A 12,434-nucleotide genomic window follows, 5' to 3' on the forward strand; every position below is an offset into this window, starting at 1 on the left:
GAAGGAATTCTGTCCAGGCTTATTCGGAAACAAATGCTTTAAATTAGTGCATGGTACATTAAAAAAATAAAGAATTCTAACAGAAACTTGTTTAACAATAGCATTGTTATATTGGAAACAAAAAATAAAATAGAAAGTATCATAAAGATTTTAATCTTTATTCTAAAAAACCTAGAAATAATCACATTCGAAATTAAGTAAATTATCAGTCCCAAAGCATGCAAATCTGACATCACAGGTAGACTTTGCATGACTCTCTCCACCAAAGGCATTTGCTATGTTAGGAACTGAGTCATCATGATTTTGAAATAAATTGAGTGTGTCTGAGGATATTACTAATTCCATGTTTTAAAAGAGATTGTACCTCTTGTTTTACAGCATTCTGTTAAGTTTTAATTCACCCACACATCGTAAAGTAAAAAAAGAGTGTCACTTCAAAATCTCAAGCCTACACCCACCTGTACCATTTGTCCTGCATAAATCTTTTAAGTGATGTATTGATAGATAAATAGAACTGACAGTTTGGCTTCTTGGAATTAGAGCTGGGGGACACTTTTATTGCCAGATTCTCCAGAGAGAGCTCTACTGGGGTCATGACAGGAAAACTGAGAACAGATTTTCTCTCCTCAGTCTCATGTTGGTTACCCATAATATGCCCTTCTCACACACAACCTTTGGAAGTATTAACACACATGCTCTTAATTCTTCTGGTCATGATGCCCTTACAATTTTCCTATAGAGATTATTTTGCTGCTCTTATTTTCTCAGTCTTTATTTTCTTAGTTGGTGGTAGGCCAGGATAATGTCCCATGGTGATATTTCATAGTCTATAAACTTAAGCTTTTAATGTTATAGCAATGTCTCTGTTGGTTTTGAATCACTGGTTACAGCAGTAAGAAATTTAAAACTGAAAGTGAAGGGGGAGAATGCAAATTCTTCACCTGATTGTGTGAGCTATGCCTTGTTACTTATGGTAAGAAAACTATGGTGTCCATGGCTGTGACATTTCTATCTACTCTGTGATATTTGCTGCCATTCGCTGCTGCTGGGAAGTATTATTTTCTGAGCTCTCTGGCTGCCCTGCAGTGTAAGTGCCTGACATTAAGCTTTCTGTAGCATGAGTGCTTGACATTAAGTTTTTGATTGTTGAGGCATCCATTTCAAAAGACATCTATCCTGAGTAAACATATTGCTAGCTGTGTGACACAGCTACTAGCAAAATGACCAGATAAGGATTTAGACAGTCCCTTCCCCCCATGAAGTTCTCTCTTTGAGAAAGCCGTTGGTAACCTACATAACTGACCCTCGGAGTGGCCCCATTTTCTTCCTTATCACACCTTAATTCCCATTTTTGTTCTTTAAATTAACCAATGAATGAACCCACAAAACCCTAGACACTCTACCCTTGGATCCTAATAAAGGCAGGTTCATGCCTTTCCCGCATTCCCCCTCAAGTTCACTGTGTACCTATTGGGTTTGCTGGGGACCTTCCAGGACACTTGAGTCTTGTTTCTCTAAGTCCCCTGACGGTTTTTGCTGAAGTGTGTCTTGCAGTTATAATAAGCAGCATAAGGGCTAGTCCAGCAACACTGGCCCCCATGGGGGAAATATGTGTTGGGGCCCAATATGAGTAATAAGGGTCAGGGAGTATCTCAGGTACTCAGCTGATAAGATCACCATCATTAAGTTGACGTCAACACAACAGATTTGCTTTTTCATACTCAGCTGCTGGGAAGTAGTATCTTCACTTTTATCTCGTTGCTCAAGTCAGTTAAATGCAAATAATCTTTATCTTTTGTTTTTGTTAATACTACTTATTGCATCTTTGTTTTCTATTGTATTAGTTTACATTTTTTGAAACAATCTCAAAGTTACAGAAAAAGTCCCAAGTGCAGTACAAATAACTATTTTCCTAAATTATTTGATGGCAAATTGGGAACAAGATGTTCCAACACCCTCAGAATACTGGAAGTATTTCCAGTATATAACAGGGATATTCTCTTACACAACCATAATACAACCACCAAAATCAGGAAGTTAACAACAGTACTTTACTACTGTCTAATCCTGGACTCCACTGTAGGCTCACCAGTGTCTAAACAATGTCCTTTATGGCAAAAGGGTCCAGTCAGAACCTTGTGTTGTATTTAGGTGTCATGACTTTTTAGTCTCCTTCAAAATGAAACTCTTTCCTTAATTCTTATAATTCTGAAGATTTCACACTATTTTTTAGAGTACCTCTCAATTTGGGATTGTCTGTTGTTTCCTCATAATTAAATTCAGATTATGGAGTTTTGGCTGAGTAACACAGAAGTGATACCGTCATACTATCATGTGGCACATTAAATGACTTGTACGATTACTGATGGTATTCACTTTCACCAGCTGCCAGTCATCTCCACAGTCAAGTTACTTATTTCTGCTCTGTAATTAATAAGCATGTTATAGGGAGGGATTCTGAAACAATGTACAGTCAATATGCATTATTCTCAGTAACTATATTCTACAAAGTTTCCACGAATGCTGAGTTAGTGAATATTAAAATATTGCTCCTAGGGGAAATACAGGGCTAGGTTCCTGTGAGCCTCTGGTCACAACATTTTCATTTACTAATCAACATATAACCTTGCTTCACATGTGTTTAAGAACACCATATATATATATAAAATTGTTGATACAACACTGAACTCCCGGCCAACAGTGCTATACTCAAGGCCAAATGAAGCTTATATAACACGTGTCATTTCTCCGTAAGGCATGTCATAGCCTTCTTGCACTTAGGAACAGTACACAACATTTCAGTACCACCTTTAAGGGTCATTTTAAATAGTGAAATGACCAACAAATAGCACAAAAATGCAAAATACCATTGCATTAAAAAGACTGAAAAAGACACACACACTATATTTCTTATTATACGATTTATAATTATTTCTGTATCTACCCATATGCTGAAAACCATGAGTTCACACCAGTATCTCCTATTCTAAAACATCATGGGGTACATTCCAATTTTCTCCTTTTTCACATTTCTAATTCCCATTCCAGATAACACAAAGCCTAGCTCCCATTATCCTTAATATTATCTACTTCCTAGATCAACCTTCTACAAGTAACCAATCTTCCACTGCTGTTCTCTTCTCTGCACCCCATCCCCCACCTACTCCAGGACGTGTCCTCACCCTGCTCAGTTCTGACATCCTGCGCCAGACCAGACCTAACCAAGAATGCCCTCACTACCACATCCAGGCGGCCAGAGACCACACAATAGCACTGCCTCCTCCACAACAGCGACCTCCGTGCCCTGTGGCTCCCTACTTCTGGGCGGATGGCTGCATTGTGAGCACCTTCTAATGTCTTTTGAACTGAGTTGTTTGAAAAGGGTTGGAAAAAGAAGGGGAAGGACAACACAAACAGTTTTGGCAGCTGAGTTTTCTTCAGTATTAAAAGAAAAAAACCAGATCATACAGGCAATTTAGATCCTTACACTGGGCCAATAATTTAAAAAATTTAAGAAATCACTAGTGTAAATATCCTTCAACTTTTAAGCAAATCCATTACTTTATATTCTTGATAATTGTCCTTTAGTTGATCATTCTGCTTATTTTCAGTACTCACTGTTTTATATTATTAGGAACACAATTTTTGTGCTCAGTGGAGTAATAGTCACAGCAACTGATTGTACACACATTCACTAGTCACCTTTCCCCCTTTTGTTTGTACTAGAATCTAGGCAGCTTTTGGCAAGGTGGTGGAAATGTGCCTTCCTCACCAGCAAATACAGGCATGGCTCTGTCAGGATTGTAGGTAGATCTGTAACTTTATGGCTCCTAAAATTTTTCTTCAGTGTTATGTTTCTTATAAAATAAATAAATAAGTAAAGGTCATGAATGCAAATGACATCTTAGTTTTTCTCTCCTCTAGGAAAAAAGCAGTTGAAATGATTTCCTTCATGTCATCAGGAATAGTTCACTCTTTCTCCACATTTACATTAATATCTGTGAAGAATGGTTATTACTACTCTTTCTTTTTTCCTTTAGAGGCTCTACAACAGGGATAACAGATATATGCCTACACTTCCTTCCTCCGTACTCACTACTGTATCCAGACTGAAGTAGGCCTGGAAAAGGAAATTCTGGAACCAACATCATGCATATGTACCATCGTAATTTCTTCGCCTGGCACGTGAATCAATGGAGAGATGAATACATGAATAAATAAGATACTGGCAAAGTGGCTTGGACATGCTGTCCTTTCATTTCCATCTCTATGTATAGACAGAATTCCAGGTCTCATTTCTAATTAAAAAAAAAAAAAAGATTCAAACTCCTCAATATTAATTTGGACTGTTCTCATTAGAAATTAAATAGACTCATTTTTATTATTGATTATTAATATTATTTCCAGCATAAAAGGTAACACACTACCTCTGCACTCGGTATACTCGAGTCCATGGAGGCACGAGGGCAAGGATCCGAGCCACCAATTCAATCAGGTCGCTAGGAGAATAACTCTTATATCTTCCTGATTTCCAGAGCTCATAAAGTCCAGTTCCACGAATCACCAGGGTAGGGTAGAGTTTCAAACCATCAGGACGAAAAGCAGGGTTCTCAAAAAATTCCTGTGAATGGAGAAGAGAAAATTACCACTCCATCAGTTATGCAGAGATTGATGAAGTTTTCCATGGTCAAGTTTCAGTCCTGGGCCAGCTTCTTGCACATAACTACCAAGTCCTTAGACTGCCTTTCCTTTCCTTCAAGGGAGGGGATGCAGACAAAACAGCAACTCATTGTTCTTACAATCTCCCTGGAACAAAATGTGTGTGTGCTGGTTTACAAAGCCCCTGTTTAATCCAGTCGGTCTACTGCTGCAATCTCATCTCATGCCACCCTCACCACCTTGCCTTTCTGCCTTTTGCAAAGGCAATTTCCTCTGTCTGGAGAGTACATCAATTTTACTTCATCTAGCTAATCTCTAGGTCTCGGCATGAATGCCAATTCTTCAGAGAGGCCTTCCTGACCTTCAAATACAAGTTGTCTCACTTAAAAAAAAATTCATATTGAATTCTATAATACTGCTTTCTTAATATCACACTGGTAATTTATTCGATGCCTGCCTCTAGACTGCATCCTACTTTCATATAGAATATACTTAGTTTAAACTTCTAAAAAAGACGTGACAGAGATCATCACTTGCCTACAAAACCTAAAATGTTTACTATACAGCCCTTAGCAGGAAGAGTATGCCAGTCCCTGGATATGCCTATTTTGTCTTCAGGCCAGCTGGCACCATTCCTAACCTGGGATACACACTATTTGTTATCTAGACACTGAGAAATACATCTAATTTATCTACTTTGACACAGTCATTTCCTGTACTGTATCATCCCAGCTGGCTTTATTTGGGATAAAGCACGGAGACACCAGGCATTATCCTTTCCATGACTTTGCACTGCTCATTTGCTCTTAATTTAGCACACTGTGTAATAGAGGAATGAAGGTGGACTCAGTTTCCTCTCACTCCACCCCGGCATTGGTATCTATAGAGCTAGCTGTACTGTATCTTGTGACTATAACAATGCTTTTTATCTCGTGCTACATTATTCTTGCAGAGCTTTCCACTGCTTAACTTGCTTTTCAAAGAAATGTAACTCTCTCTCACTAATTTTTCAATCTCTCTCACTAATTTTTGTCATATTCTTAAATGCTGTATTCTTTGTGCATCATTTGGTTTTAGAGATATTCTTCTGTAATTGCATGTAATTTTCTGTGTACCATTTATATATTAACAATTCATTAAGCCTTTATAAGTAGTCTATAGCCACCCAAAAGAACATGTATGCAAGTCATTCTGTACCTAGTTTGAATGCATGTTGGAATACAGGATTTCAGAGAAGTAGTTCAAGTGCTTCTATGATAAATTTAGAAGATAGATGGGCTAATAAGAATGATGATAGATGAAATTGGTTCTGGACTTCTGGTTAAACAAGAATTAAAACATGTGTTTCCTTCCTTTCCCTCCAAAATCATAGTAATAATAAGAGATGAACTTTTATAAAAGTATAAACCCAGAAGAACAAAAAGAACATCAGAGGAGATGCGGATTGGGGGTTTGAGTACAGGACCAGTGATAGTAATAAATTTTTAAAGACAGAAAATGAATGAAGATTGGCAAATGACTTTGCAGGTAAATAGAGCTATAAGCAAAGTATCTGCAAAAGTGAATACCAACGAAGGTCCAGCTCAGTCACATTAGAGTCCCAGAAAGGCTCATGGGTCAAATGTACCATTAACCAGGCAGGACGGAAGAAATCATGGGATCAAAGTCTGAAGATGGAGGGATTTATTCCTTATTCCTTTGCCCTGCCTACAAGGCATTTGTTCTGCCCTGCCCATTTGTTCCTGGAGAAACTCCTGAATGCTGTGATTCCAGGTACAAAGGAAGGCCTAGGAGAGGATAAAGGCTGAAAACAGAGAGATTAAGTGAAAGCCAGCACATTGTTGAATTCCCTGCCTTGCTTCCTGGATGCCAGCAGTCAATTTTGTGATCTACTCATACCAGCCACTTCCAAGCAGGAACTTGGAGAGTTCATCTCTGGATTAAGCAAACAGCCCTAAATAAGAGTTCAAGATACTGACATTTGAGAATCCCCTAAAGAAAAGGAGAGCTGGGGCATGGATGGCTGGCTCAGTCAGTAGAGCATGTGACTCTTGATTTTGGGGTTGTGAGTTCGAGGCCCATGTTGGTGTAGATTACTGAAAAATAAAAATCTTAAAAAATATAAACAAAATAAAACCTTAAAACAAGAAAAGGAAAGCTTATTACATGAATATCTTTCAATGAGGTATACCAGTAGCTAGCCACCCAGAACTTGCAGTCTGTTCTTTCAGTCCCTTACTTTTTTTAATTTTAATTTTATTTATTTTTTCTAAGAGAGGGGAAAAAGAGGGTAATGGAGCAGAGGGAGAGGGAGAGAGAGAATCTTAAGCAGGCTCCACGCCCAGCAAGGAGCCTGACATGGGGCTCAATCTCACAACCCAGAGGTGAAATTAAGAGTTGGATGTTTAACAAACTAAGCTACCCAGGTCCCCCTGGTCACCTACTTTTAAAGTATGACCATCTGGCTAAGGATCACCAGAAATTTGGAGGAAGCCTAGAAAATAAAGGGCAAAACAAAAGAAAAAGAAAAAAAAAAAGGAATGTGGAGGATAGATGCATTGTATAAAGGAAAATAAAACTTAAAAAACAAACCCTGTAATTCCCTCAGAGAGAGAAGATCTATTACATCCATTATACAAGAACAGGATGGTAGGGAAAAATCACACAACCAGAAGGTAAGAAAGAATTCCTGAAAATCAAAGCAAGCTATAACAAAAATAAAAACATCTAACTGAAAAGTTGAAAGATAAATATAGGAATAGAAGAAAGCAGAAAAAAAAGGAAAAAATAGGTAAAAATAGGAAAAATAGGTAAAAAAAATTTGATGAATATGGGAGATCCAACATTTGCCTAAGAGGAGTTTAAAAAAGAGAACATAGAAAATGAAAGGGGAAAATTAACCAGTGGTACAAGGAAATTTCCCAGATGACAGATTCTTCAAAATCTAGCACAATTAGTTAAAAAAAAACTCTTGCCAAGATACAGCACTGTGAAATTTCACAATACATGGGATAAAGACAATTTCTTAAACAGAGTTAACAAAACAAAACACCCAGGTTACATAGATCACAGGATTAAAGAATAAGGAATACAGGATTAGGAATAAAAACACATTATGCTCCTTAACAACAATGCTAAAAGCTACAAGGCAATGGTGCAATGCCTTAAAAAAAAGTCTTTACACAAGTCTGTAAGTGCGAAGGTTGCATAGAGCCATTTTTTGAGTACACCAAAAGCTTACTTTCTATGAGGAACCTTTCCTAAGGAACCTGGTAGAAAATGTGTTTTAGTAAAGTCAAGGAATAAACAAATAAAAAGGGTTAACTTGGAATCCAGAAAACAAAGAATCCAATCCAGGAGATTGGTGAAGAGAAGACCTCCAAGAGGACAGTTATGAACCAGGCACAGAGAACTGCCAGTTTGGAGTTGGAAGATAAGACGTCCACAAGACTCACCACTGACTTGACTGGTTACTTAATCTCATCAGGCCCGCTTCCTCACCTGGAGAGGCTACATCAGGTGGTCTTTCCTGACAGAATGCTACAGTGACTTGTATCCTATGCCACTATCTTCAGTAACAAGCCTTTATATTAAAAACCAAGTAACAATAAATACCACTAGCCATCCCTGCCACATAGTAATTCAATCAGATTGGCTCAGTGGGGAAAAAAAAAGAACTTGTGTCAGATGTTAATGGACTTTGAAAGACTTCCGCTAACCGATAGATTCGGAAGAGAAACATATTCTTCAAGCATTTTCAGCAATCTTAAGACTGGATATTCAAGAGCAGTCTAATTATTAAAGGAATAAAACACCAAAACAGATAAAGGTTACTTTGAGTAATAAATAAGTTCTATCTGAGGATAGGTGGAAAGGGCAAAGTTAATGCTTTTAGGATAAATTCCTGAATTTCCACCACAACAAGGACTTCTAGCTTTATAAAAAAAAAAAAAAGAAAACTTCATTTCTGAGTTCCTGGAAAATAGAAGCAAATGCTATTTATCATGCACAGCTACAAGCTCTGCACCTACCACTAGGTAAGAGTGTGAATGTGTCATGAACAGATGCGTAAACAGATACTAAGAGTAGTGACCCAGAGCTGACCTAAACAACAAAGCATGAGATCTAAGCCAATTTATAACTAGCACACTGCAGGCATACAACCCAAGATATAGCTGTGATACCTCAGCAGGCTAGGTAGTAGATTTATGGATCTATGCCAGGCAAGGCTATCACGTCCTCTATAAAGGTAACAGTTGCTACACTTCTGTAATTATACAAGCAGTCTCCCGATTTAGCAACCCTTCTAGCAGAACAAAACACATTAATTAAGGAAAAAATACCTGTGGGTTGCTAATGGTGGAACAGTAAAATAAAGTAGGGAAAAAAGTTTTTGAAGTATAAAACAGGGGTGCCTGGGTGGCTCTGTCAGGTCAGAATCTGCCTTTGGCGCAGGTCATGTTCTCAGTGTCCTGGGATTGGGCTGTGCATGGGGTTCCCTGCTCAGTGGGGAGTCTGCTCCCTCTTCCTCTGCTAGTCCTACTAATTCAGGAAAGCTTGTGAATTCCAAATGGGCCCAACAATATTTCCTAAAACAAAAATTAGTTTAAGAAGTTTTTGTGCAAACTTTTACCTGAGTGTATCTTAGATACCGTAGTGTATCTTAGATAGAAAAAAGTACACAAACTCTCAGTGTGTATCTTGAAAGATTTTTACATATCTCATAACCAGCACCCGGACATTCAAATTAAGAAAAAGAATATCAAAATCTTAGAAGTCCACCTCATGCGTGTTTCCAGTTACAATTCCACCCAAAGTTTTTGGACTTCGTATTAACAGAATTGTATATTAGGTAGTCTTTTGGAGCTGGTTTCCTTTGCTCAATTTTATGTTGAAAAAAATCAGCCATGTTGTTTCATGAGGTTGTAATTAATTTATTATTTTTCATAGTATTTCACTGTATGACTACATCACAATTTATTTATGCATTCTATTGTTAATGGACACTTGTTGCCGCTCTGATATTACCAACAATAACTTGTGACTGTGACTTTTGGTAAATATGTGTAGGTATTTCTGTTGAGTATACATCTAGGAGTATAATTGCTGGGTCTTGGGGTATGCATATATATTCACCCTTAGCAGTACAACTCCTGGGTCTTGGGGTATGCATATATATTCACCCTTAGTAGACAATGCCCAACATGATGTACCAATGTACTAGCAGGAAATGAAGAATTCCAGTTGCTCAATCCTCTTATCAACACTTGGTTTTGTCTTTTTTCATTTTAGCTATTCTTAGCTTTTCTGGTGAGTATATAGTAGGAATGCATCATAGTTTTAAATTTCATTTCTTTGAAGATTAATGACTTTGAGAACTTTTAAGTACGTTTATTGGCTGTTTGAATATCCTATTTGTGAAGTGTTTGTTCAAGTATTTTTGCCCATTCTCCTACTGGGCTTCTGCTTTTTTCTTACTGATTTGTAGAAATTCTTTATTTTAGGGCAATTTAATTTTGCTCAAGAGAGAAATGTTAGCTCTATTTTGTCACTCATTTATTTGTTGGGATGCAGTCAGAAGAGGCATACAGTCCATTCGTATTCCCTTTTGAGTTTTTCTGAAAAGATTACAAACAAGATCTGTTAACGTGAAGAATTGTCTTTCCAATATTATCACTGAACTGTTCTTTATTCTGAGGATACTAAGGAAAATGAATAGTAAGACTCAGCTATTTGGTATTATTTGAAACGTGCCGTATTTTCTTCTAAGGATACCTAAAGTAATGAATTCTGATTACTGGTCCACCTAGGAGCTGTGCTAAAGAAAAGTGCTTCAGGGAACTTTAAGGCTTCGAGTCTAGATACCTCGCTATTAACTACTGAGGAGAGGCCATTAGACTCAAAATCTACACAGCTAACACAGGGGAATTAGTAAAAGGGACATTTATGAATTAGTACTATATTATAAACAGGCCTTCAGTTGTAATTCACTGGCCTAAAAATTGTAAAGATAAACTTTTGGTAAGGAAAGAATGAATTATTAACTATGTTCCAAATGAGGCCAGGTGAATTCCATTTTTCTAAATAGAAAAATTAAGTATTTCTGTGAATGAAATAATTTTATAAATACTTTCACTCTCTTCTCTAAAAGAATATCCCAAAGGCACTTTCTCTAGCTAAGAATTTGAAGGAGAAAAATAAAAAAAGAGTTCTGATCAATCTCATTTCCTAAGACAACAGGAACACAGATCAAGCAAACATGTGATAGAGTAACAAAAAACACTCCCAAAATAGGGGCGCCTGGGTGGCTCAGTGGGTTAGAGCCTCTGCCTTCAGCTCAGGTCATGATCCCAGGGTTCTAGGATGGAAGCCCCGCAGTGGTCTCTCTGTTCAGCAGGGAGCCTGCTTCCCCCTCTCTCTCTGCCTGCCTCTCTGCCTACTTGTGATCTCTGTCTGTCAAATAAATAAATAAAATCTTAAAAAAAAAAACAACCCAAAACAAAAAAACAAATAACAAAACCCCAAACCAACCAACCCAGAGTAGGTATTCAAATTTAAAGAACAGGAAACCTAGAAAAAAACCAAGTATTTTCTTTCACTATTTAATGAAATCCTGGAAGAGAAAAGCAGCTCTCAGTTCAGAAGCATCTGAAGAAATCATAAAGGATGGATCTAACAACAGATACAAAAATGAAAAGCCCAAGATAGAGTGGGCAAAAATATTTGTAACAACTATTTAAAAAAAAAAAATCAATGAGGGACGCCTATGTGCCTCAGTTGGTTAAACTTCTGCCCTTGGCTTAGGCCGTGATTTTAGAGTTCTGGGGTCAAGCCCCACATCAGCCTCCGGGCTCAGCAAGGAATCTGCTGCTGCTTCTCCCCTGCCCCTCCCCCCTGCTCATGCATTTGCTTGCTCTCTCTGATGAATAAAATCTTTAAAAAACAAAAAACCCAAATGAATCCAGAATGTCCTTACCTAGAAAGTTCATCTAAATTAACATAAAAAATGTTTATATCCAACAGAGTAATTGGTCAGAGAACAAAAACATACAATTCCAAAAAGATGAAAGAATTATTATTACATGCAAAATTGAAAAATGTATTACCATAATTACAAAATACAAATTGAAATGGCACTTTAATCCACCAAATCAGCAAAGAGAGAAACACTGTATCTGTGTGTGTGCAAATGCATAAATAGGAGAGAATTATTTGGGGAAAAAGATAACGCTGCTAAAATGACTGTAAATTGTTATAACCTCTGAAAAGCAACTAAGTAATATGGTGGGATTCTTGAAGTGTTTATACCTTTACCTGATAATTCTACCGCACGGAATTTATCCTAAAGAGATAATCCTAAAAACTATAAAAAGTTATAGGCATAAAACTGTTCACCTGCAGTGCCATTTACAATATTAACAACTGGCAATACCTTCAATTTAAAAAAAATTTGGAAGGAATTAAGCAAAGTATGGAATATTTATTCCATGGAAATTAAGTACAAATTTAAATACGTTAACATTTTAACAGAGACCGGCTACATAACAGATAAATGCTTGCATAACATTAAGTGAAAAGGCCATTAAAATTACTTATCATATATATGTAAGCATGTGTGTCTCTCTGTGTGTATATGTATAAACCACCTCAACCCTCCAAATAGCCTAAGCATAAAAAAAATTCCTAGAAGGAAACATATTAAAATGTTAGGGTTTTATTTGGTGTTGGGGCTGTGAATGACTTTTCTTTCACTATAGTGTTTCTACTATTCTATA

At 37.2% G+C, this 12,434-nt stretch overlaps 1 protein-coding gene and 1 long non-coding RNA gene across 4 annotated transcripts in view; one reads left to right on the plus strand and one right to left on the minus strand.

Moving 5' to 3' along the window:
* LOC116584270 overlaps nt 1–4,233 on the plus strand; it is a 49,708-nt gene extending 45,475 nt beyond the window's left edge. The window contains exons 6-7 of the long non-coding RNA XR_004283136.1: nt 3,170–3,339; nt 4,041–4,233. This is a non-coding gene — a long non-coding RNA (uncharacterized LOC116584270). The remainder of the gene's footprint in view (nt 1–3,169; nt 3,340–4,040) is intronic.
* The window catches only part of ELP3 (elongator acetyltransferase complex subunit 3), a 94,413-nt gene that overhangs the window by 39,180 nt on the left and 42,799 nt on the right, over nt 1–12,434 (minus strand). For all 3 annotated transcript variants that reach the window (XM_032332319.1, XM_032332321.1, XM_032332320.1), the window contains one exon: nt 4,428–4,621. In XM_032332319.1, coding sequence (XP_032188210.1) covers nt 4,428–4,621 — 194 coding nt within the window. The remainder of the gene's footprint in view (nt 1–4,427; nt 4,622–12,434) is intronic.

Source organism: Mustela erminea, chromosome 2, assembly GCF_009829155.1.
Source record: "Mustela erminea isolate mMusErm1 chromosome 2, mMusErm1.Pri, whole genome shotgun sequence".
Taxonomy (NCBI): domain Eukaryota; kingdom Metazoa; phylum Chordata; class Mammalia; order Carnivora; family Mustelidae; genus Mustela; species Mustela erminea.